The sequence below is a fragment of the Rhinoraja longicauda genome, chromosome 6, assembly GCF_053455715.1.
Source record: "Rhinoraja longicauda isolate Sanriku21f chromosome 6, sRhiLon1.1, whole genome shotgun sequence".
NCBI lineage: Eukaryota > Metazoa > Chordata > Chondrichthyes > Rajiformes > Arhynchobatidae > Rhinoraja > Rhinoraja longicauda.
In genome coordinates, this window is record NC_135958.1 from 11,687,760 (window position 1) to 11,714,793 (window position 27,034).

Below are 27,034 nucleotides of genomic sequence, written 5' to 3' on the forward strand. Positions count from 1 at the left end.
CCTGTGCTCCAAGGAGTTCCACCCTGTTCAAACTCTCCTTACAGTTCAGGCCCACAAATCCTGACAACATCCTCGTAAATCTTCTCTGCGCTCTTTCCATCTCAATAGCTTCCTCCCTGTAGCAGGGTGACCAAAACTGAACACAACGCTCCAAATGCAGCCTCACTAATGCCTTGTCCAACTGTAACATAACATCCCAACTTCTATACTTGCTAGATAGACACACAAAAAATGGACTAACTCAGCAAGTCAGACAGCATCTCTGGAGAAAAGGAATAGGTGATGTTCCGGGTCACCACACAGTCAGCACACTGTGGTCTTTCAGTCTGAAGTAGGGTCCAGACTTGGAAACGTCACCTATCCATGTTCTCCAGAGATGCTGCCTGACCTGCTGAGTTACTCCAGCACTCTGTGAAACGTCACCTATCCATGTTCTCCAGAGATGCTGCCTGACCCGCTGAGTTACTCCAGCACTCTGCATCCTGTTGTCAAGTCTGGAAGTTGCAGCCAAGTCCCGGACACAAGCCGCTATGACCCAAGTCTCCCAGGTACCTCACTTATCATCATATCATATATATACAGCCGGAAACAGGCCTTTTCGGCCCTCCAAGTCCGTGCCGCCCAGTGATCCCCATACATTAACACTATCCTACACCCACTAGGGACAATTTTTACATTTACCCAGCCAATTAACCTACATACCTGTACGTCTTTGGAGTGTGGGAGGAAACCGAAGATCTCGGAGAAAACCCACGCAGGTCACGGGGAGAACGTACAAACTCCTTACAGTGCAGCACCCATAGTCAGGATCGAACCTGAGTCTCCGGCGCTGCATTCGCTGTAAAGCAGCAACTCTACCGCTGCGCTACCGTGCCGCCCACAAACTGGAAATGAAAGGGGGCAGGTATTGTTTCTTGATGCAGAGAGACGCACAGACGGATACACAGACGGATACACAGACGGATACACACAAGCACACACACATTCCTGACTTCCTGAATATTTCTGGGAGCTTGCTGCAAACTTCCTGATGGTCTTATCCCACTTCCATGTCCATCCAAGTCTGCGTGGACAAAGATGAGGAATTATCCAAGGATGCAACACCGAACGTAAAGGTAGAGTTTGCGCAGCTGAGAAAAACATGCAGCTGAGGCACACGGGACACAAATGGTTAATGACACAAAAAGTTTAAATTCTTTGTCGGGGCTTTGGCGCAAACTCCACTAATTTCTCCGGATTTTACTCAGACCTTTCTCTTGAATGAGCCGTGAATGCCAAATCATTTTTTTTTTACTATTAATTAAAAAAACTATACACAACAGTGTACATATTATATCGCCCCTCAGCTGTATAATTGTCGAGAAAAGACTTGGCTTTTTTTTTTCCAAGCAATCCAGAGCAAGTACTTGCAAAGGGTCATATCTTTTTAATTATCTTTTCCAGCTTTGATTAATTATTCTGTCTGACAATAGCCTGTTTCTAATGCTATTCACCTGCCTTTGATGATTGACAACTTTTCTGTCTGATTCAAAGCAAACAGCTGCTGCCATGATCGCCTAGCAACGACGGTGTGATGGATGAGACCCAAAGATGGATGGCTACAATAAATCATGTCTCCCGACTATAAAACAGTAAAAAGACCAGAATAAAACTAACCAAAAGTATGCTTTCGCCTCCTCAACTTTTTCTTTTTTTTTTCTCTCTCTCTTAGTCGCGCCTGAAACCGATCAGATTAAAGTAAACTTTGGACGGGTAAAGTTTTCAAAGGGCATCATCACCTCTGGACCCCATCCACACCTCGAACTACTCTTCCCCCTAACACACTCTCTCACACACACTCTCTCACACACTCTCTCACACACACTCACTCACTCACACACACACTCACACACACTCACTCACACTCTCTCACACTCACACGAAAGTGTGCACCACACTATGATTTCCCTGATGGATTATAAACATTTATAAACCAGCACCCTGGGTATTAATCGGCTCTTGAAAGTTTAACCACGCCCCCCCCCACCCCCTGCATGCCGTTACTTTGCACCTTCGTAAATAATGCCTTGTACTCTAAAGGTTTCTTTTACTCTTGCTACTTTAAAGTTGTGTTACATTAGTCGCACTCCGCCCACCTATTCCAGCCAAGGCCAAAAAAAAACATACTTTCCTCCCCTCGCCATCTCATTACAAAGAATATTTTTCTTACCATACGTGATCTTTCCGTTCACTTACAAAAATGCAAGGCAGTCCCATAATGACCAGCTGGTATCTGGTAACAAACAACTAGAAAGCAAAGCAATCCATCAAACTGTGCACATCTAGGCCTCCGCTCCGTCCCAGCCTGTCCAACTCTCAAGTTACAGCCCTGCACGGCAAGTCTAAATAATATTCGCAATGATAAATGGCACCATAAGCCTGATATCCATCATCAATCTTTTTTTAAGAAACATCCATCTTCAATAATGTACGCTTGAATCATGTGAAGCCGGGAGCTCCCAGATTCATTTACAGCCCCCCCAGCAAGCTTTGCTGCCTGAATGATACCTGTCAAAGCATCCACAAGTTGCAGGCTGTCTGCCCAGCTCGAGGGTGTCGATAATAGCACTGCAGCCTCTTCACTTACTCCGTCAATCTCCCCCTCTCCCTCCCTACGCCTCCCACTCTACTCCCTTGCTCCAATCCCCCCCTCCCCCTCCCACACACACCTCCCCAAACCAGAGTGAGAGAGCCAGAGAAACAGAGAGTGAGAGAGTGAAAGAGAGGAGAGAGAGATAGAGACACAGAGAGAGAGTGAGAGAGAGAGAGAGATAGAGATAGAGACAGAGAGAGAGTGAGAGAGAGAGTGAGAGAGAGAGAGAGAGAGAGAGAGTGAGACAGAGAGAGAGACAGAGAGAGAGACAGAGAGAGAGACAGAGACAGAGACAGAGACAGAGACAGAGACAGAGACAGAGAGAGAGAGAGAGAGAGAGAGAGAGAGAGAGAGAGAGAGAGAGAGAGAGAGAGAGAGAGAGAGAGAGGGAGAGAGAGAGAGAGAGAGAGAGAGACAGAGAGAGAGAGAGAGAGAGAGAGAGATAGGGAGAGAGAGAGAGAGAGAGAGAGACAGAGAGAGAGAGAGCCAGGCTCCCTCCCCTCCCTCGTGTGTGTCTGGGCCCACTTGATAAATGACACCTGTCAGTGTGTGAGGGGCAGGGTGGGACCGTGATCTATGACTCCACTGAGCGGGGAAGTGGGCTGTTTGGCTCCGTACAGCCAAACTCCACCAGATCTGGTTTCACAACTCTACTCCTCCGTGCGTGCAGGGAGAGGGGGCCAGGCCGACGTGCCAACCCCTCGGCCACCCTTCCTCCCTGCCCTTCAGCATTTCGGTGAAAGAGTCTTTCTAGCGGAAACCACAAGATCCCCCGCCTCACCCTGGAGTGACGATACGCCCACAATCCCCTAGTCCCAGCCACTCCCCCCCCCCCCCCCCACACACACACACACACACACACACACACACACACACACACACACACACACACCCTCACACATAAACGTAGGTAGGAAGGAACTGCAGGCGCTGGTTTGAACCGAAGATAGACACAAAGTGCTGGAGTAATTCAGTGGGTCTGGCAGCATCTCTGGAGAGAAGGAATGGGTGACGTTTCGGTTCGGGACCCTTCTCCAGTCTGAAGGAGGGTCTCGACCTGAAACGTCACTCAGATAAATATACGCTGCTGAACAAGTGCTCAGCATCTGCACAGGAGAAAATTTCAAGGAAGCTTTTGGGACAGACATGGGCATCTCCCTTCTTCAACCCCCCACCCCCACCCCCACCCCCTCCCCCTAACCTCCATTCTCCCCCCCTCCCTCCCTCCCCACCCTTTCATTAACTCACTGGTGGGGTGGCACTTCTGAACTCATTACCCAGAGAGGATTTATGGAGCTGAACCCAATGGCTAAGAAAAGGCATCTGTCAATAATTGCAGTGAGCTTCATTCACAGCTCAAGAAGCTTTGAAATCTCATTAAGTATGCAGTTATCAGGCATAAAGATCAAAAACATTACTCAACTCAGACAGAATCTTATGGAGGAACATTAATTAGCAACAGGGCCTACAGTACAAAAAAAAAAACAGACTTCCAACAACACCTGCCCATCCCACTGCCAGCAACACCCACAGTAACATTAGTCCCGGCATCTGAGATTCATCAGCGACATGAAACTGGGGGGGTGGGGGGGGGGGGGGGGGGGAAGAGGAAGGGGCTGTCAGAGTTGGGAAGGATGTCATCGCTGGCCCTGATTACAGAGGCCTCCGCGGGACCCAGCCTTTCATCGCCTCTGCCGTCGAGAAAAAAACACACACACACACACAGCCCCAGTCACAGATGCATGATTGATGTCTGTCAGTCTGCACAGCCCTGGTGCCTGTGGTGATTCAGCCCTCGAGGAAAGTCCTTGATCTTGCAGGGACAATCTCGGCTCCCAGCCCAAGCACCACATACATTAAACAGCACAATGCTTCCTTTCAGGATTCATAATTGGATGGGTTCTTTTCCCTTTTCCCCTTCAAAACTGCTAATGTGAAGGGCCGAGATCTTTTCTCTTTTAAAAACGGCTGGTGTGGAAAAGTTGATCCCTCTTGTAATCCATACACACATGGTGTACATGCACAGCATGTTCATGGAATTGTCACGAGAGAGGTGCATTTGTTGCCCGGCTCCTGCTCTACACTACAGATGACAACAAAAGGATCTAGAAAATTTCAAAGATCGACAGATTTATTTATTTTTAATTCAGTAAAAGGTGCCAAGGTGCCCGGATCAAAGACAGGTAAATGGAGCCGAGCGAGGTACATATCAGCCGTGATCTGAGTGAACGACCGAACTTGCGCGAGAGGCTGACTGGCCTATCCATAAGCCTATGATCACACTCCGCGGGGTGGAAAGCCCACTTTGGTAGCTGGTGGTGGCGCTGAGCCTGGAGTTGTGGCCACCCCTTGCAACCCGCTGCGGCAGGGCGGCACGGTGGCGCAGCGGTAGAACTGCCGCCTCACAGCGCCAGGGACCCGGGTTCCAACCTGGCTTACTGGCGTTGTCTGTACGGAGTTTGCACGTTCTCCCCGGGACCTGCATGGGTTTTCTCCGGGAGCTCCAGTTTCCTCCCACATTACAAAGACGTACGAAGGGTTTGAAGGTTAAATGACAATAGACAATAGGTGCAGGAGGAGGCCATTCGGCCCTTCGAGCCAGCACCCCCATTTAATGTGATCATGGCTGATCATTCTCAATCAGTACCCCGTTCCTGCCTTCTCCCCATACCCCCTGACTCCGCTATCCTTAAAAGCTCTATCTAGCTCTCTCTTGAATGCATTCAGAGAATTGGCCTCCACTGCCTTCTGAGGCAGAGAATTCCACAGATTCACAACTCTGACTGAAAACGTTTTTCCTCATCTCAGTTCTAAATGGCCTACCCCTTATTCTTAAACTGTGGCCCCTTGTTCTGGACTCCCCCAACATTGGGAACATGTTTCCTGCCTCTAACGTGTCCAACCCCTTAATAATCTTATACGTTTCGATAAGATCTCCTCTCATCCTTCTAAATTCCAGTGTATACAAGCCTAGTCGCTCCAGTCTTTCAACATATGACAGTCCCGCCATTCCGGGAATTAACCTAGTAAACCTACGCTGCACGCCCTCAATAGCAAGAATATCCTTCCTCAAATTTGGAGACCAAAACTGCACACAGTACTCCAGGTGCGGTCTCACTAGGGCCCTGTACAACTGCAGAAGGACCTCTTTGCTCCTGTACTCAACTCCTCTTGTTATGACTTGCTATAATTGTAAATTGTCCCCAGTGTGTGTAGGGTAGTGTTAACATTCAGGGATCGCTGGTCGGCGCGGACTCGGTGGGCTGATGCGCCTGTTTCCGCGCTGTATCTCCAAACTAAACTAAACTCACTGGAGTGTGTTATACTGGGAGGAAGGTGCAATTAGCGGCCAATGCTCTTGCAAGGATAAATGTCGACAGATCCCTCACCTGTGCCCACGGTGGAGATTAATCTCCACTGCGTATTCAAAACGCATTACAATTACTTCACATATAGAATATCAGTTGCTAAATGAATGTTCAATATCGTCAACACCACACACACACACACACACACACACACACACACACACACACACACACACACATAGAAAACAAATAGAATCCACTTCTCATGTCCAAAGAACAGTCCCGACCCGAAACGTCACCTATCCATGTTCTCCGGAGATGCTGCCTGACCCGCTGAGTTACTCCAGCACTCTGTGTCCTTTTGTTTATTATATAACATCTGCAGTTCCACGTTTCCACATTCTAGCTTTTTGAATGCCAGCGAGCAAAATATATTTCGTAGACACCGAGGAACAGCAGATGCTGGGAACGTGAGCACGTTGCATTTTGCACGCTCCAAGCAAAAGTTTCATTCAATACAACAATATCAAGGTTTACAATTACCCTGGTTTCCCAAAATACATATCGGAGGAACAGCATCTCATATTTCGCTTGGGCAGCTTACAGCCCAGTGTTATGAATATTGTTTTCTCTCACTTTAAGTAACCCCTGCATTCCCTCTCTCTCCATCCCTCCCCCACCAACATCTCATTCTCATCTAGCAAACAGTTAACGGTGGCCCGTTTCCTTTATCGTCATTACTTTTTTGAATATCATTCATTCATTTGTCCTATATCTGGCTCCTATTTTGTCTATATCTCTCGTTTCCCTCTCCCCTGACTCTCAGCCGGAAGAAGGGTCTCGACCCGAAACGTCACCCGTTCCTTCTCTCCAGAGATGCTGCCTGTCCCACTGAGTTACTCCAGCACTCTGTGAAACGTCACCTATCCATGTTCTCCAGAGATGCCGCCTGACCCGCTGAATCACTCCAGCATTTTGTGTCTGTCTTGGTCATCAACTACCATTGATGTGACCAAATGCACACGCAGAGAGAGTGGGTCCATCACACACGAGTCAGGCGGTGTAGGCCCTCCTGACATATCTACGGTCAACCCGCATAAAAAGATCACAGCCACCTCCTGATCCCTGGATCTCTGATAGTTTCCCCCGTAGACAGCGAGGTGGCATGATATGGGTACTACTGTCCTGCCAGCCTCTGCCCCCCATGGAAATGAGTTACAGCTTAGTTCATTGTCACGTGTACCGAGGTACAGTGAAAAGCTTGTGTTGCGTGCTAACCAGTCAGCGGAAAGACAGTACGCGATTACAGTCGAGCCATTTACAGTGTACAGATGCATGATATCACAGTTAATGTAAGAAATCTTGTGGCTGGCAGGCAAATAGTCGCCTGGGTTGGGCGTCATCTGTAAGTATTAGTGTGGGGATGTGCGTGTGTGTCTGGCAGTGACACCCATCGCCCCGAGCTGACATCAGCCCAGCCCTTCCCACGTGAGAGTCTAAAGTGCAACTACGCAGCTCTCGTGAGCTCCACTCTGGGCGAGCCATGATCAGACCAAAGAGTTGCCTCACTGTCATCGTACCACGCACGTGACCACCTTCAACGTCAACAGCAACCTCCACCATCAACGATTGGCATCATAACCAGGGCTACCACCAAATCTGGCAGCCAAGCATGGTCCTCTCCGCCAACCACCCTACTCCACAGTCCAAAAAAGGGTCTCGACCCAAAACACCACCTATCCATGTTCTCCAGAGATGCTGCCTGACCCGCTGAGTTACTCCAGCACTCTGTGAAACGTCACCTATCCATGTTCTCCAGAGATGCCGCCTGACCCACTGAGTTACTCCAGCACTCTGTGAAACGTCACCTATCCATGTTCTCCAGAGATGCCGCCTGACCCCGCTGAGTTACTCCAGCACTCTGTGAAACGTCACCTATCCATGTTCTCCAGAGATGCCGCCTGACCCACTGAGTTACTCCAGCACTCTGTGAAACGTCACCTATCCATGTTCTCCAGAGATGCTGCCTGACCCGCTGAGTTACTCCAGCACTTTGTGCCCATCTTCGGTGTAAACCAGCACCTGCAGTTCCTTCCCACACACCTTACTCCACAATGACCATATTATAACACAGATGGCAGTTAAAAATAGACACTAGGAGCTAAAAATAAGCACATTTTTCGTTTTAGGACGTTGGGTAAATGATGAAACGGAGCACATCTCTGGAATAGATGACGAGCACCCATCCTACAGGATAAAATAACTTAGTTACGATTTCCCCTTCCTCAACAGCTGCTGTGAATGATGAAACCAGATATTCATAATTGATAACATGTGCCCTGACAATGCAGATTAATAATTCATAATTACATATAAAAAGAAGTTAGGTCTTCAAAGCTTTGTTCAAGTATTACACTTTTAGTTAACAGCAAACACTTTAGGGTGTGCGTAACACGATACTCTGAATGTAACACATTAATCAATGAACCTTTCCTGGACTCTGGATGTGAGCAGACAGCACTGATGGATTGACGGATGTGAAGCTTCATAGTTGCGCTTCACTCTCAGCCCAGCCCTGTCTGGGTGCTTCACTCCTGTGTCTGAGGCCCAGCCCTGTCTGGGTGCTTCATTCCTGTGTCTGAGGCCCAGCCCTGTCTGTGCGCTTCACTCCTGTGTCTGAGGCCCAGCCCTGTCTGTGCGCTTCACTCCTGTGTCTGAGGCCCAGCCCTGTCTGGGTGCTTCACTCCTGTGTCTGAGGCCCAGCCCTGTCTGTGCGCTTCACTCCTGTGTCTGAGGCCCAGCCCTGTCTGTGCGCTTCACTCCTGTGTCTGAGGCCCAGCCCTGTCTGTGTGCTTCACTCCTGTGTCTGAGGCCCAGCCCTGTCTGGGTGCTTCACTCCTGTGTCTGAGGCCCAGCCCTGTCTGGGTGCTTCACTCCTGTGTCTGAGGCCCAGCCCTGTCTGTGCGCTTCACTCCTGTGTCTGAGGCCCAGCCCTGTCTGTGTGCTTCACTCCTGTGTCTGAGGCCCAGCCCTGTCTGTGTGCTTCACTCCTGTGTCTGAGGCCCAGCCCTGTCTGGGCGCTTCACTCCTGTGTCTGAGGCCCAGCCCTGTCTGGGTGCTTCACTCCTGTGTCTGAGGCCCAGCCCTGTCTGGGTGCTTCACTCCTGTGTCTGAGGCCCAGCCCTGTCTGTGCGCTTCACTCCTGTGTCTGAGGCCCAGCCCTGTCTGGGTGCTTCACTCCTGTGTCTGAGGCCCAGCCCTGTCTGGGTGCTTCACTCCTGTGTCTGAGGCCCAGCCCTGTCTGTGCGCTTCACTCCTGTGTCTGAGGCCCAGCCCTGTCTGGGTGCTTCACTCCTGTGTCTGAGGCCCAGCCCTGTCTGTGCGCTTCACTCCTGTGTCTGAGGCCCAGCCCTGTCTGGGTGCTTCACTCCTGTGTCTGAGGCCCAGCCCTGTCTGGGTGCTTCACTCCTGTGTCTGAGGCCCAGCCCTGTCTGGGTGCTTCACTCCTGTGTCTGAGGCCCAGCCCTGTCTGGGTGCTTCACTCCTGTGTCTGAGGCCCAGCCCTGTCTGGGTGCTTCACTCCTGTGTCTGAGGCCCAGCCCTGTCTGGGTGCTTCACTCCTGTGTCTGAGGCCCAGCCCTGTCTGGGTGCTTCACTCCTGTGTCTGAGGCCCAGCCCTGTCTGGGTGCTTCACCTGTGTCTGAGCTTCACTCTGAGCCCAGCCCTGTCTCTGAGCTTCACCTGTATCTCTGAGCTTCACTCTGAGCCCAGTCCCAGCACTCTCTCTCTGTGTCTGTGAGCCCTGCCTTCACGCCATCCCCAGAACCCTGCAGCAGTCACTATTCATTCTAATCACTTTACAAAACAATCTTTAGCAAAAAGAAAAATGCAGACTTGTGAGCCAATTTAAGAAATAACTGCTGATACATCAGCTATTGACTATTTCACCCCTGCTTGTGATAGCGCTCAAGGCAAAACTAGGAACAAAATGACAGCAGCAACTGCGTGCAATAAACTGCTGCCCAGGAGAATGCTGCAACAGTAATTGACAGCTGTCAGCCTAATGCAAGCAATGGCGGTGGATTCTGGAACATTCTGTTTACCGGTTAAATATTTCGGAGAAACTTGCAGGCAGCCTTGTGGTTTTGCCTTCACTCCCCCCTCCTCTCGTCTTTGTTGTTCATTCCTTGCAGAAGCAGCGAATGCCCGTGACTAATCACCTTGTCAGTTGGCTGCTTGTGGGGATCACAGCCGAACAGAGAGGGCCGGGGTGTGTGGCAGGTTTGTCCGCAAAAAAAGCCCCACCGCAACACGCTGGCGCAGCGGGTAGAGCTGCTGCCTCACGGCGCCAGGGGCCCGGGTGCGATCCCGACTAAGGGGTGCTGTCTGTACGGAGTTTGTGCGTTCTCCCCGTGACTGCACTCTCCGGTTTTCTCCGGGTTTGTTGGTTAATTGGCTTGGTAAAAATGGTAAACTGTTCCTAGTGTGTGCGTGTGTGTGTGTGTGTGTGTGTGTGTGTGTGTGTGTGTGTGTGTGTGTGTGTGTGTGTGTGGGATAGTGTTAGCGTAGGGGGTGATCGCTGGTCGGCGCGGACTCAGAGGTGCCGAAGGGGTCTGTTTCCGCGCTGCACCTCTAAACTAAACTAGGTATCACAAAATGCTGGAGTAACTCAGCGGGTCAGGCAGCATCCTGAGATGCTGCCTGACCCGCTGAGTTACTCCAGCATTTCGTGATACCTTCGATTTGTACCAACATCTGCAGTTATTTTCCTACACATCTAAACAAAACTAGTGTGCGGGGATCACTGGTCGGTGCGGACTCGGTGGGCCGAGGGGCCGGTTTCCGCGCTGCATCTCTAAACTAAACTGTGAAGCACATGTACCTCTATAGGTACCCCCTCTCACTGTCCATCCTTAATCCAATGAGTCCAATCCTGCTCTCTGCCTCACACGCTCTATCTCACCGATTGATTCTCTTAACCTGGCAACAATCGTGTAGCATCTAAATAAGACAATGCTGTTGACACATAAACTTTTACATGCCATAGCGGGAAAATGAATAATAAATGCACCCCCCCCTCCCCCCCCACACATCAATTATTTTCCTTTTTTCCCCCTCACACACACGTTTGTAAACCCAGTTCAAAACGGGTGTTATATTACATTTTGCCACGTCTTGACAATGCAATAAAATCTCTCTCTGCCCACAGCTGGCGTGAGGAAACTAGAAAATCCTCTCCCAGCAACATACGATCCAACACCCCTTTGTGTTTTCTCAGAAAGTGTACTCTGCTCTACGTACGCTGCATTACATTCGATTCCTCCCCTCCTCGGCCCATAAACTAAATCAATCTCTTTACAGATTCCTGGCGACAGTTTTAGGCTTCTCTATTAGACAATTCACAATGCGCTGTCACAATGAAGCAAGACGTAAAGAATTTGTGCACCTGTCTGTTATGTCTACACAGCCACCATTACTGCCGCTGGTTTTCCCAGTTGTTGCTTCTCGACCAGAGAGCACTAAAGGGCCCCTGATTCCTGTGACATGAATATCCAGGTACCAAGACCCATTTGTCACCTGCAGCAGAAAATGGAGTTAGTGCCCAACTAGAGGCAGCTAGGACTGTGTAATATCAACTTGATTACATCAAACTAGCTGCTAACCTAATTCTGCTGCATGACAGTGTGTAGAGGCTGTCATCTCTCATCATTAAACCTGTCATGAGTCCATCAGGTTTACAGCTAATTAGGTGAACATTAATGAAGCTGGCAAAACAACTTTTTTTTTTTACGGCTGAACGGACCTTTCAGTTTGGGGAATCTTATGTCTGTCTACTCAACCCGCCCAAGATTTCCCAAAGTCACCATCACTCATGGCACATCAGCCGACTTCTGTGTGTGTGTGTGTGTGTGTGTGTGTGTGTGTGTGTGTGTGTGTGTGTGTGTGTGTGTGTGTGTGTGTGTGTGTGTGTGTGTGTGTGTGTGTGTGTGTGTGTGTGTGTGTGTGTGTGTGTGTGTGTGTGTGTGTGTGTGCATGTGCATGTGTGTGTGCATATGTGTGTGTGTGTGTGCATTTGTGTATGCGTGAGAGAGAGAGAGCGTGTATGTATGTGTGTGAGTGCGAGTGTGTTTATGAGTGTGTGTGTGTGTATGTGTGTGTGTGTGTGTGCATTTGTGTATGCGTGAGAGAGAGAGAGCGTGTATGTATGTGTGTGAGTGCGTGTGTGTTTATGAGTGTGTGTGTGTGTGTGTGTGTGTGCCAGAGTGCGTGTGTGTGTGTCTGGGTGAGTCTGTGTGTGTGCATGTCTGTGCGTGGGTGCGAGTGTATTTTAGTGTGTGCGTTTGAGAGTGTGTGTATGAGTGTGAATGAGCACGCGAGTGCATGTGTGTGTGCGTGTGCATGTGAGTGGGTGTTTATGAGTGTGTGTGCGCGTGTACATGTGTGTGTGCGCATATGCGTGCGCATGTGTGTGTACGTACGCGCCTTCCATCAGAACACAGCAATCAATTTGTCATCACTGCATCTACCACAAAGCAGCCGTGAACTTTCGAACATGCAGCTGTGAGGGCCAGTGGAACAAAATGACAGGAAGTTGCTCTGCCTCCAACAAAACTGAGAGGGAAAACAAAACCGAAGCTGGGCTCACTAATTTGTCTTCATCTCCCCATCAATGGGATATACACACTTCTTTTTTCCTCTCTCTTTTTAAATAAGTGGTCTTCCAGTGATCATCTCCCCCTTCCCTGGATCCATTAGGCATTTTGATAGAGTCTGCCAGAGCTTGTGTATGGAGAAGAATGAGAGCGTTCACTCTGCCAACTTCTGATTGACCATTAAGCTATTGATGAATGTGCCTGTCAGAACTGAGACAATTAAATCAAATATGAAACAAAGTCGTTTTGACGGGTCATTTTGATAGAACACTCCTATTCTCCCCTCTCCCAGCCGACATGCCTTTAACTTGGTCTTCACATCTTTTACAAATATGTCTTGTCCAATCTCTTGGTCTTATGTGTATATATATATATATATATATATATAAAAAGAGAGGGAAGGGAAAAAAAGAGGAACAAAAATCAGTGAAGAGGTTTGACGGGGAGATGACAAGCCAGGTGTTACGTCATGGACATGAGCGTTGCTATGGCGAGTGATTTATTGATGTTTATCAGGAATGAATAGATCAAAGCGGCCCAGTAGACAGGCAATCAATCACACATCAAATCAACGATGGCAATTGTCTATAAAAACCACTTCCAGTTCCAGGACCCATTGTTGGCGGGGAGGATTCCTACAGGAGCCTGCACCCTGCACTATCCTGCCCTGCACCGCCCCACACCCTGCAACACCCAACACCCCACACCATCCCGTACCCTGCAGTACCCCGCACCCTGCACTGCTACAGTGGACATGGCCAGAGAGGACACGGGGCACGACACGGCTACAGTGGACATGGTGGCATGGCCCCTGGACATGACACCCACTGGATACTACTACAGTGGACACAGCCAGAGTGGACACAGAGGGCAATGCCCCTGGACACGACCCCGACTGGGCACAGCTACAGCGGGGGGGGCACGGCTACAGTGGGGGGGGGGCACGGCTACGGTGGGGGGTGGGGTACGGCTACGGTGGGGGGGGGGCACGGCTACAGTGGGGGGGCACGGCTACAGTGGGGGGGGCACGGCTACAGTGGGGGGGCACGGTTACATTGGGGGGAGGGGCACGGCTACAGTGGGGGGGCACGGCTACAGTGGGGGGGCACGGCTACAGTGGGGGGGGCACAGCTACAGCGGACGTACGGCTACAGTGGGGGGGCACGGCTACGGTGGGGGGGGCACGGCTACAGTGGGGGGGGCACGGCTACAGTGGGGGGGCACAGCTACAGTGGGGGGGGCACAGCTACAGTGGGGGGGGCATGGCTACAGTGGACACACGGCTACAGTGGGGGAGCACAGCTACAGCGGACATACGGCTACAGTGGGGGGGGCACGGCTACGGTGGGGGGGGGCATGGCTACAGTGGACGCACGGTTGGACATGACCCAGGCTGGGCCCAGTAGAGTGGGCACAGGGCTACGAGAATGGACAGAGCCACAGTTGGACACAGGGATAGAACAGACACAGCCAGCGCTGGACAGAGATAAACACAGACCCAGACTGGCCACAGACCCAGACTGGCCCCAGACCCAGACTGGCCACAGACCCAGACTGATCCCCAGACCCAGACTGATCCCCAGACCCAGACTGATCCCCAGACCCAGACTGATCCCCAGACCCAGACTGATCCACAGACCCAGACTGGGCCACAGACCCAGACTGGCCACAGACCCAGACTGGCCACAGACCCAGACTGACCACAGTCAGACTAATCCCCAGACCTAGACTGAGCTCAGACAGGCCACAGACTGGCCATGACTAGACAAACCACAGACCCAGACTGATCGCCAGACCCAGACTGACCCGCAGACTAACAGGAGCAGCGCAGACGCGGCCGAGTGGCAGCCACTGCTGCTGTCGCTGACCCCCCTCCCCTCTCCTGCCCTCTCCCCTGTTCTGGGGGGGGGGGGGGGGGTGGGTGGGAACAAGTTGAGCAAAGACTGGGAGGGGTCGTCGAGGTCCTCCCCTCCTGACAGACCCCAAGAGTGACCTGTCCCCCCACACCCCCCACACCCCCCACCCCCCCCGGGCCGTTACCTGCCGAGCGCCGGGGCACCTCCTGCTTCCTCCGAGGCATGCTGCCCGCTCAGCCCGAGATCAGCCCCTCTCCTCCCGGGGCGGCGGCGCGGTGTGGCCCGGCGGCCTTCTCATACACACGGCGGCGGCGGGGCTGCGGGCGGAGAGAGAGAGAGAGAGAGAGAGATACAGAGAGAGGGTGGTGAGGGAGAGGGGCAGAGGGCAGACACACTCACACACAGATACACACACACACTTCAGACACACACACACTCAGGCACACTTAGATACACACACACACACTCACTCACACACACACACACACTCACTCACACACACTCACACACACTTCAGACACACACACAGGCACACTCACAGATACACACACACTCTCACACACACACACACACTCACTCACACACACTCACACACACTTCAGACACACACACAGGCACACTCACAGATACACACACACTCACTCACACACACACACACCGGCACACTCACACACACACACACTCACTCACACACACACACTCACACACACTTCAGACACACACACACACTCACTCACACACACACCGGCACACTCACATACACATTCACACTCATACGTTCTCACGCACACCTACACTCTCACATACACACACACACACACTTCAGATACACACACACTCACGCGGTCTCACACACTCACACACACACACACACATTCACACTCACACTCATACGTTCTCACACTCACACATACACTCCCACACACACTCGCATACACACACACACTTCAGACACATACACTCTAACACACACACCCTCACACACACACCCTCACACCCTCACACACACACCCCGCGCTACAACAGACAAACTCAAAACCAAACGCCAGCCTCGCATCAGCCAAACTCCACATTCTTTAACTGTCAACTTCCACAAACAGCGAAACAAGACGCAAACTCCCCCCAACCCGCCGCCCCCTCTCCTCTCCTCTCCTCCCCCCTCCCTCCCCTCCAACTCCTCCCCACCCCCTGCCCGCGACCCCCCACAACACACACACACTTCCTGGCCATGAGGGTGACGATGAATCACAGGGTGAGTGACCTCAACACACCTCCACCCCCTCACACTCTCTCCCCCTCACACTTTCACTCACTCTCCCCCCCTGTCCCTCCCCCTCCCCTCTGTCTCTCCCCCTCTCTCACTCTGTCTCTACCGCCTCCCCGCTTTCTTTCCCCCTTCTCTCACTCTCTCCCCTCCCTGCCTCTCTCCCTCCATCTCTCCCATTCACTGTCTGTCCCCCCGGTGCGGGCTGTGGGTGCTGTGTGGGTGCGGGGTGCTGTGTGGGTGCGGGGTGCAGTGTGTGTACTGTGTGTGGGGTGCGGGGTGCAGTGTGTGTACTGTGTGTGGGTGTGGGGTGCAGTGTGGGTGCGGGGTGCAGTGTGGGTGGGGTGTGGGTGCTGTGTGGGGTGCTGTGTGGGTGCGGGGTGCAGTGTGGGTGGGGTGTGGGTGCAGTGTGTGGGGTGTGGGGTGCTGTGTGAGTGCAGGCAGTGTGTGCGGGACCATATACTCACAGCGGCCGCTCAGTGTCCGTGTGGCGGGCGGGCAGTGATGGGTCCGGTCCGTCCCCGGGCTCAGTCTCATGTGCGGGTCTCGGTGCCGGAGCTCAGACGGGCCGCGGGCAGCTGGTCCGGTGCGGGGGCAGCGACTCCATGTAGAGGCGGGGTGGGTGGGCGTGTGGCGGCTGCCGGCGGCGAGAGGAGGGGGCCGGGCTAACATGGGCCGACCCAGCCCAGAGCCCAGAGTCCAGCGTCCGGCAGCGGGGCAGCGGCTCCCGGGCCCCGGGCAGTGAGTGAAGGAGCTACTGCTGCTGGTGCTGGTTGGTGCTGGTGGTGCGGGCGGTCCTGCTGCTGTTACTCGGCGGCGGCGGCGGCGGCGGCTGGATTCACTGGATCACTGGATCACTGGCGGCGCGTCTCCTCCATCCTCGGGAGCGCTGGAAATATTCCAAGTGTCTGAAAACTGGGCAGGTTTCAATATCCTGCGTCACAACTTCATGTGCGCGCCGTGCTGTGCTGTGCCAAGCTCATCCCGCGGCTCCCGGCTCTCTGGCACTGTGCCCCGCACTGTCCCAGTGGTGCCCCGCACTGTCCCAGTGGTGCCCCGCACTGTCCCAGTGGTGCCCCGCACTGTCCCAGTGGTGCCCCGCACTGTCCCAGTGGTGCCCCAGCACTGTCCCAGTGGTACCCCAGCACTGTCCCAGTGGTGCCCCAGCACTGTCCCAGTGGTGCCCCGCACTGTCCCAGTGGTGCCCGCTCCACGCTGCCCTCCCCCAGCAACAACCGCTGGCCACCGGGCTGGACCCTGTCTGGACGCTCCTGGAAGTGACGATCTGTTCGCCGAGCGGGAGAGACACAGAGACACAGAGAGAGGAAAGTGGTGAGTTGTCAGATTCCGCTCCTCCTGCCAAGTGCGGGCAGCTCCAGCTTCTTCACCCAGTCGTGGGTTCCCTCCCTCTCTATCTCCCTCCCTCTCTATCTCCCTCTCTCTATCTCCCTCCCTCCCTCCCTCTCTCTATCTCTCCCTCCCTCTCTCTATCTCCCTCCCTCCCTCCCTCTATCTATCTATCTATCTCTCTATCTCCCTCCCTCTCTCTCTATCTCCCTCCCTCTCTCTCTATCTCCCTCCCTCTCTTCCTCCAGCCCCGGGGACGAGACGAGACGAGACGAGACGAGACGGGCCAAGCCGGGCCAGGGTGCGGTGCGAGCGGTAAAGAGGCGACCTGCGTCCTCGCCTTTCGGGCGGAGTAAGTGACTTTACTGAATCGAGATGGTTTTAGCCCAATGTAGACGCGCACATTCCGTTAGAACCGCCCTAACATCTGTCCGTCTCACCATTGGCCCATCCATCAGTGTCACGGCGTGTACACACACTCGCAGCACATCAGCGACGTGTGTGGGCGTCAGACACAACTCACACACACACACTCACACCCATACACACCCATACACACTCACACCCATACACATACACTCACACACACACACACACCCACACACTCACACACACCCATACACTCACACCCATACACTCACACACACCCACACACTCACACCCATACACACACACCCATACACACACACCCAAACACCCATACACACACACTCACACACACCCATACACTCACACACACCCATACACACACACTCACACACACCCATACACTCACACACACTCACACCCATACACACACACCCATACACACACACCCATACACTCACACACACCCATACACACACACCCATACACACACACCCATACACACACACCCATACACTCACACACACCCATACACACACACTCACACACCCATACACACTCACACCCATACACACTCACTCGCAGCACATCAGCGCGGTGTGTGGGCGTCAGACAACACACACTCGTATTACACAACAACACACACTCGTATTACACAACAACACACACTCGCAGCACATGAGCGCAATTTGGGCGTTAGACACAACACACTCACACATTCACCCATACACACACTCACTCACTATTCACACACTCTCTCACACTCACACACACCGCACGTTACACTCACTCATACGCTAACACACACCACACTCACTCACTACATACACACACACTACATACACACACACATACTACATACACACACACATACTACACACACACACTCCCCACACACACACCTGCGCGAGATAAGCACTTATGAGGTGTTTGCGCAGTAATCAACCAGAACACAGCCCCTCCACACCAGCCCTCCGCCCGCACCCGCGCGGGAACATTCCCTCCCAAGCACCGTCCCAAACAACACAACGTAACTCTGTGTCCCATCGGCCCAGTGCCTCTCCCACCGGCCCAGTGCCTCTCCCACCGGCCCAGTGCCTCTCCCACCGGCCCAGTGCCTCTCCCACCGGCCCAGTGGCCCAGTGCCTCTCCCACGCCCGGGTCTTCATTTATAAACTCGATATTGGAGAACGCAGCCAGCAGATGAGCGGCGTTTGTAGAGAGTAGCGGGAGTGTGTAGTGTTTGTTTGTACGTATCGCTGGGGCCCGCACGGGCGCGGGTTTGTCCAGTTTTACACTTGTCTTCTCTTCGCATCAACCTGACAGTGTAAATGTAGTTTATTGAAAGTTGTCGAGTTTCTGACCTTGTTACTCGGTGAAGTTAAATCATTTTCAACCGCAGTAATTCTGCCCCGGTATCAAATTCTATTTAAACCAGCTCCCAAATCCAACACGGATACAAATTAAAATCAGAGGTTCGGCGCTAACTATATTTTATGATCTATTTATTTTGCCCCCCTCTTGTCTCGTTTCCAAAGGCGAGTGGTGCAGATTGCAACAATCTACTGCCAATATTCAGCCTCAGTCACCACACCTAGGATCTCCTAGTAACGTGAGTGTGGAATGTATCTGCTCAAACCGAGGAAACATCACCCAAACACACCAGTAACGATATATCTACCCAATACCGTCTGAAGAAGGGTCTCGACCCCAAACGTCACCCATTCCTTCTCTCCAGAGATGCTGCCCTGAGTTACTCCGGCACTTTGTGTCCAGCATCTGCAGTTGCTTCCTACATATTTTTTTATCAACTCCCTACTGATGGCCGATCTGTAAAATCACCAAACGCGTGTGTGGTGCGGTTGAATATTCTACATTTCTGCAACTGTTCACTTTGCAAACTCCGACCGCGGGCTACCTTACAAAAACTTCGCGACATTTTTATTTCCCCGCAAAGTTGGTCAAACTCGTGCCTGTGCTGTCGTCGTTGTCACCTGAACCACCTAGTTGTTCTGATAGCCGTGACTTCGTTGATTTTCACCGGCCTGCGACACGCGTCTGAACCATCAAACTCCAAACCTGTGCACCGCCACCGTTTACAGCGCCGTGTTTAATCGCCTATTTACTGGAGCATTTTTGATGTTTACGGATTAACAATTGGCCCAACGCAGAGTAATCGATATGGATTACATGCCCGAATTCGATAAATAGCGTCCCAGTATTTTCATTTTCCTTTTTTGGTAATAATATAGCCTGCCTCGCCTGAAATGTGTGCTGAAATGTACTGTTATATTCAGCACTAAATATTGATTTCACTGTGTGGGATATTAAAATGAACTTTTACATTATTTCTTTGGTGTCCCGGCGCGCGAAATTGATTCTGCTTTCTTGTTCGGGCTGCGGCGAGGATTTGTGTTCTGATGTTTCTAATCTAGTGGAATAAATAGCGGCCGGCGCTGGACCAACGTACAAAGTGGAGGACAAGCCGAGAGTCCCGGGGCAGGAGGGAGGGATGGAGGGAGAGAGGGATGGAGAGAGGGGGAGAGGGATGGAGAAAGGGAGGGAGAGGGAGAGAGGGAGGGAGAGGGGGAGAGAGGGAAAGAGAGAGAGGGGAGGGGGAGGGAGAGAGGGATGGAGAAAGGGAGAGAGGGGGAAGGAGAGAGGGATGGAGGCAGGGAGAGAGGGATGGAGAAAGGGGGATGGAGAGAGGGGGAGAGGGATGGAGAAATGGAGGGAGAGGGAGAGAGAGGGGGAGAGAGGGAAAGAGAGAGGGGGAGGGGGAGGGAGAGAGGGATGGAGAAAGGGAGAGAGGGGGAAGGAGAGAGGGATGGAGAGAGGGAGGGAGGGATGGAGAAAGGGAGAGAGGGGGAAGGAGAGAGGGATGGAGAGAGGGAGAGAGGGATGGAGAAAGGGAGAGAGGGGGAAGGAGAGAGGGATGGAGAGAGGGAGAGAGGGATGGAGAAAGGGGGATGGAGAGAGGGGGAGGGAGAGGGAGAAAGGGACAGGGGGGAGAGAGATGAGGGGGGAGAGAGATGAGGGGGAGAGGGAGAGGGAGGGAGAAGGCGGCGCGGAGTGGAGTTGTTGGCGCTGCCACTACTCGGATGACTGATAGTTGTGTGTTTAATATCCTTCCACTGGCGATTATAATCAGTTGGGCGGGTTCTGTGCAGTTTCTCGACTCCTCACAATAAATCTAAGCGGCTGATATTCGCCGCGAAGCCGCTTTGGGGCGAGTGTGTGCGTTTGGACAGAGTTTAGAGTTTGCTGCAAGTCGCTGGCTGGCTGGCTGGCTGGCTGGCCGGCTCTCCGCTGATGTGACATTCCTGACAAGCTCATTTGCGGCTGGTTCCGTGTGTGTGTGTGTGTGTGTGTGCGAGTGTGCCACGTTTCCTCCTTCCACCAAGTCTGGCGTTCGTTGCTCTCCGCGCTCGCTGCCTAGGTTTATATTGCATCCGGTAAATGCATGATCAGATCACGACCCTGTCTCCCCGCTAATCCGCAGCTCACTAGTGGGGGGGGGGGGGGGGGGGGGGCCGGGCTAAAGGGGGACCCCCCGATAACGTCCAGACCGATCCGCGCCGGTCCGGGGGAGGCCAGACAACCAGCGAGGCGGAGACTGTTTGGCGCAGGTTGTCGCGGGTCCCATTTTAGTTGAAGCCGCGGTTTTTGTTTTTTTGTTTTGTTTTGTTTTGTTTTTGCCCGGGTATAGTTTGAAAGTCTGCCCGGCGTTGGAGGAATGTGGGATTGCTGGTGTGAGTGAACACATTAGACTAACTCCCCCTCTGTAATGTCCGGGGCTGTCATGGGGCCAGTCTCCACACAATCAAAACCAAAACCAAAACCAGGCGAGTACAACTACTGACTCGCGGGGCGGGGCGGGCCAGCTCTCTCTCTCTCTCTCTCTCTCTCTTTCTCTCTCTCTCTCTGTTTTTAAAACAAAGTTTTACGTCGTGGGCAGAGTGATGGAATTAGCAATCGATGCGTCGGCGCGGTAGAGAGAGAGAGAGTGAGAGGGGGGAATTTCAGACCATCTTTGACCAAGGAGCATTTCCCCGCCGCCTCTGTCTCGGTTTAACCTCTGGAGCAAAGGGGCTGGGTTTCTGATTTCGGCGCTTCTTTATTCTAATCGTTGCCTTGTCCTGCCCCCCTGAGTTTTTGGCCCAAACGCCCTCAGACACGAGGAATAGCCCCGCACTTACGCCGGCGCTACAGCGGCGCATATCATATCATATCATATCATATATATCTATGAACGTTCCCCGGCCATAACCTCGCCTCTAACGCTGCTTTAAACCATCTCATTCTCCACCGAGTCCACTAATAGTACAATGCTTTTGTATTTTAAAATATATACATATATTTATTATATATATCATTCTATACATCTATATATATATATATATATAGATGTATAGAATGATATATATAATAAATATATGTATTTATTTTACATATATATATATAACACATATATAGATGTATAGAATGATATATATATAATAAATATTTTTTTTAATATATATATATATAACACACATATATAGATGTATAGAATGATATATATAACAAATATATATATTATATATATATATATATATATTTTTTAAAATACAAAAGCATTGTACTATTAGTGGACTCGGTGGAGAATATGTGTGTATATATATATATATGTGTGTATATATACCACATGTGTAAACGGGTTGAATATAATATATACATCTATCATATATATCTATATATACACACACACATCTATACAAATATATATAGATATATATATATAACACAGTATATATATATAGATTTTTATATATATATATATATATATACAGATAGATAGATGTATATAGATAGATGTATATAATACATTCAGCCCGTTTTCACTGCACACAGCCACACACAGTGTAAGGAGGGCGACAGGGAACTGAGGGAAGATGTGTGAGCTGAGTATCTGTCGCCACAGTCCAAGTGTGTTGCATGGATCCATGAAGTAGCCGACCCCGCATCTTCTACGGACAGATTGCTCGGCTCTCTAAACAACAGGCCAGGGCCAGTTTGCAGAGATTCAACGCACTTTCTGCTGGTATAAAAAGCCAGCTTGCAGTCCCATGTTAAGGCGGGCAGCTTTGCCAGGCGAGACACGTTGAGGTGTTGGTGAAACGGCGGGCGAGCCACGCTTGTGCAGGTATTGAGCACCTACACCCTGCACCCTTCCTTGCTTCAGTGTCTGCACTGCTCTCCCGCGCTGTCATAGACATGCATCCTTCTGTATTTAGTCACACTTGAAGCGCCAAAAATAAACACTGGTCTGCGTGAAAAATGGGAAGTTAATTCACAGTGAAATTTTAAAAGGACATTTTATTTCCTCTCCGCCTCTTGTTTGAAAGCTTTGGGGTGAATTAGTTAGTTAGCTGTCCGCGAAAGTTCACCCCAGCCGCCGGTCTGACGGCGTTAACTCAGTTCAAGTAACCCCAGCAGGTCAGGCAGCATTTGGGGGAAAACTGTTTTTCAGTTTATGGGCAAGGATTATTGTTGCAAACATCCGGAGTCGTCCAAAGACCAATAGCTGACTAAATATAGGGTTTTTTTAAAAACATATCCGACGCTTCCCATTAATTTACGGTTCACACCGACGCGCTTTCATCATCGTTCCGATTCCCCAGCACTGGTAAATGCTTCACTTTTGTTGCAAACCTTTGCACCCACTTCATCTCTAAAAGGATAGGCGAGCAACCACGGCACCCGAGCGAACTTAGAGCCTTCTGCAATGGACTGCAGAGACTGACAAGATTCAAGAGTGTTTTACTGTCGTGTGTCCCAGGCACAACAATGACATTCTTACCTGCAGCAGCACAACACAATATGTGAACATTGTACACTGGAAACCATATAATAAACGAGAGAGTTTCAGTGTGTGCACGTATATACAACACACACACACACACACACATATATATATATATACATATATATATATATATATAGTATAAGAAAATATATATACATCACTCTCACACACACACACACATATATATATATACATATATATACATATATATATATATATATATATATAGTATAAGAAAATAACTGCAGACGCTGGTACAAATCGAAGGTATTTATTCACAAAATGTTGGAGTAACCCAGCAGGTCAGGCAGCATCTCAGGAGAGAAGGCATTCCTTTTTGTGAGTATGTATGTGTATGATCAATTTCCCTCCTGGGATAAATAAAGTTCTATCGTATTTATCTATTTATACGCACACATACGTACGATATGTTCACGATGGATATATCGTACGATAGATACATACGTACGTAGTTCTATCAAATTCGAGATACGCACACATACACACACACATATCTATATATATCGCCCATCCCTTCTCTCCTGAGATGCTGCCTGACCTGCTGAGTTACTCCAGCATTTTGTGAATAAATACCTTCGATTTGTACCAGCATCTGCAGTTATTTTCTTATATATGTACGCACACATACGTACACACACAAACACACACATATATATTATATATATATTTACGCACACATACGTACACACACACACACACACACACACACACATATATATATAATATATATATATACGCACACATACGTACACATATAAAACAAACAATAATGGTGCAATGATAACAATAATAGTCGATGTAGTTCAGAGCTTATTGGAGGTTGTAGTGTTTAATAGCCTGATGGCTGTAGGGAAGAAGCTAAAACCTAGCGATAAAAGCCCGATGGCGGTTCTGCTGGTCAAAGCAAAGTAACAGCTGATCGGAGCCGAGGGCCAGAACGATTCACCATATTGATTCTTGTCAATGTTTGCGATAAAAACATTTCTTGTGCGAGTTGTGTGAACTGGCAGCGGTTAACCTTGGTGGCACTGCACGCACCTGCTGCTGAGTGATCAACTTACAACCCATACTTACACCTGGTGCTCACTCGTGGAGTGCGTTAGATGCTTCATTTAAGCACAAAAGGAAATTATTATTTCAAGTTAACATATCATTTATCTGCGATTTTAAGGAGTAAAGAAGCATTATTAGCGATGACCTGAATTCATGGTGGTATCACAGCAAACCAATATTAGTCAGAAAGGACTGAGGTTGTAAGGGGTGTGTGGAACCTGTTATTCAACCTGTCATTATTTGTGCAAAATCGGTGCTGGATTTAAGGCCGGAATAAATGGGAACCAGCTACAACAGTGTCTTTGAGGGTTGCACGTGCATTGTCTTTTGATGCTTTGCTAAAAAAAAAAGCACTCAGACCAAAAAAATTGGCATTAGGACAGGTGAGCAAGATCTGGATCAAGTTTGTAATACTGAAGAGGAAGAGGCAGCATCATTTGTGTTCCTCCAGCATCAATATCTATCTATCTACCTGCCTTGGAGATATTCTGGAACCACTGTACTGTGACATGCACACGTTAAATATAATCCCTTAATTCTTGATAATTCAGTCCTGTTAATTTACACAGCGGGACAGATGAAGGTGAGATGACACTGTTTCCACATTCCAGTAAGAAATTATCAACAGTAAGAGTGGTAACATTTTCACATCCTTATTTCTTACAAACCTGTCCTTATAGTCGCACAAAGCTCTGTCACACAGCAGTTATTTCCAAAGTAAAACGAATTGTCACAAACAGAAAAAATCTTACTCCAACATGTAAGATCACAAAGGCCTGCACATTGTAAGCTTTAAGGAGAGATTATATAAGAAAATAATTGCAGATGCTGGTACAAATCGAAGTTATTTATTCACAAAATGCTGGAGTAACTCAGCAGGTCAGGCAGCATCTCAGGAGAGAAGGAATGGGTGACGTTTCGGGTCGAGACCCTTCTTCAGACTGAGATTGGACATTTAACACCGGCATTTATGACTTGGCTTCAGCTAGTTCCAGTCCTCTGGTTAGCGTTGAAGATCAGATATCTAGAATGACACAAAAGTCTGGTCATAATGTTGTACATCCTTCAGCGAAAGGCAGGCAGACGTGCACATCTCTTGTGAGGTCATGCTCACCATTAAACAGCAATGATAACACTTTGTTAGAAATAATGTAATTGTCTCAAACTATATATAAAAATATGAATTCACCACAACATCCATGAAACAAAAATGACACTTTTAATTGCTTTCCCATCAAAGTATTTCAGAGAATGTGAAAATGTCCGTTAAAGATAGAGTTTGACATGTTCAGTTTTCACCCTGGAAGAGAGTCCTTATGACATCAACTTAGGTAAACATTTATCAAACTAGAAATAACATTACAATGAATAAGATATTCAATAACTCTGCAAATTAACATTGCAAATAAACAAATGCAAGTTTAGTCTGGATATTTCTTTGTTATTAATATCGTGGAAGAAATTCGATTCATTACTAGATGCAGACAATGCACAATCCAAGTCCAGCTAACGTATTTATGTTTGCGCTGCTGAGTTAGGTTGTGGCCAGTGGTTTAATGTAATAAATGCATTCTGAGTTACATCATTGCACTCACTCCTCAGTATGCTATGAAATGTCTGAACACTTTGGAAACCGATAATCATTCTTCATTAATCCAACTCATTTTGCCAAAGTCAAATCATCATTGTAAAGGTTATCGGATTAAAAGTACTGTTATGTTATTGCAGTTAATAACAATTACAGAGTTTTATTCTCATGCATTTGGATCCAATATTGCCGCTGTATGAATATTAAAAGCTGAATTAATGAATTATGTTCCAAATGTGCTCGGTGGGCTGATCGATGTCCTTGTTTTGTGATTGATGTAACAATGAGTTTTCCAAAGAACGTCGCCAATGGTATGGGAATTCTGCAGTAGCTGGGCTACTGTGGACATTCAGAACAAAACATAAGAAATAACGAGAATATTCATTATTTCCTATATTTGGATGAGTGACATAAAAATATGTTTAGCTAAAATTGATTTTTTGGTTTGCCTTTTAGAAACCTGATAGCTAATTAAGAGGGTGGAATAGAATGATTCTGTTCCCCGACAAATGCATGTGGCTCTTCCAGTATGTGGTCTGAATCTGTTTACTCTTCGTGTGTTTGCGAGGTAAGGGCGATGCTGTGTTGCAGGTGATTCACCGGCATGTGAGAGGGAGGTATTTTCTTTCATTTGCAGTACCTGTGTCACAGAGTGGTGGATGTTGCTAACGGGCTGAACAAAGACATGTTTAATCACTGCACAAGCTGCTGCTGTCTCTCGGAGTACACCTCTTCACATGTAACTGCATTAACCAAGTTTGATATTTTAGTTTTCAGTCAACCAGTGTGCTGTGTGATTAAATAGACATTATTAACTTGAAGTGAGACACACATCCAGGTCCAGAGACTGTTTGCTCTACTTTACAATATGTTGTTGCTCTCTCTATGGGTTACTCTGGGTGAAAACCTTTGACCTTGTTGGAAGAGTTTCCCCCCCCCCCCCCACTAAGCCTCACCTCAGTTGATTATTTCTTTTCAGTAAGCATTAAATACCAATTGTTCAAACTGATGTGTGAAATCAATTATCAGAATTATTGCCTTGTGTCAATTCAAATGAGCCCATGATGTATGCATGTAAACCACCGTGGACAAATGTGG

The 27,034-nt window shown here is 49.6% G+C and overlaps 2 protein-coding genes across 3 annotated transcripts in view; one reads left to right on the forward strand and one right to left on the reverse strand.

Annotated features, from left to right (window-relative positions):
• tshz3b (teashirt zinc finger homeobox 3b) overlaps nt 1-17,189 on the reverse strand; it is a 99,353-nt gene extending 82,164 nt beyond the window's left edge. The window contains exons 1-2 of the mRNA XM_078400454.1: nt 16,181-17,189; nt 14,634-14,766 (exon numbers count right to left, since the gene is read on the reverse strand). Coding sequence (XP_078256580.1) covers nt 14,634-14,673 — 40 coding nt within the window. The 5' untranslated portion in view covers nt 14,674-14,766; nt 16,181-17,189. The remainder of the gene's footprint in view (nt 1-14,633; nt 14,767-16,180) is intronic.
• Nucleotides 16,368-27,034, forward strand: part of LOC144594228 (uncharacterized) — a 142,640-nt gene continuing 131,973 nt past the window's right edge. For both annotated transcript variants that reach the window (XM_078400455.1, XM_078400456.1), the window contains exons 1-2: nt 16,368-17,045; nt 17,309-17,412. In XM_078400455.1, coding sequence (XP_078256581.1) covers nt 16,663-17,045; nt 17,309-17,412 — 487 coding nt within the window. In that variant the 5' untranslated portion in view covers nt 16,368-16,662. The remainder of the gene's footprint in view (nt 17,046-17,308; nt 17,413-27,034) is intronic.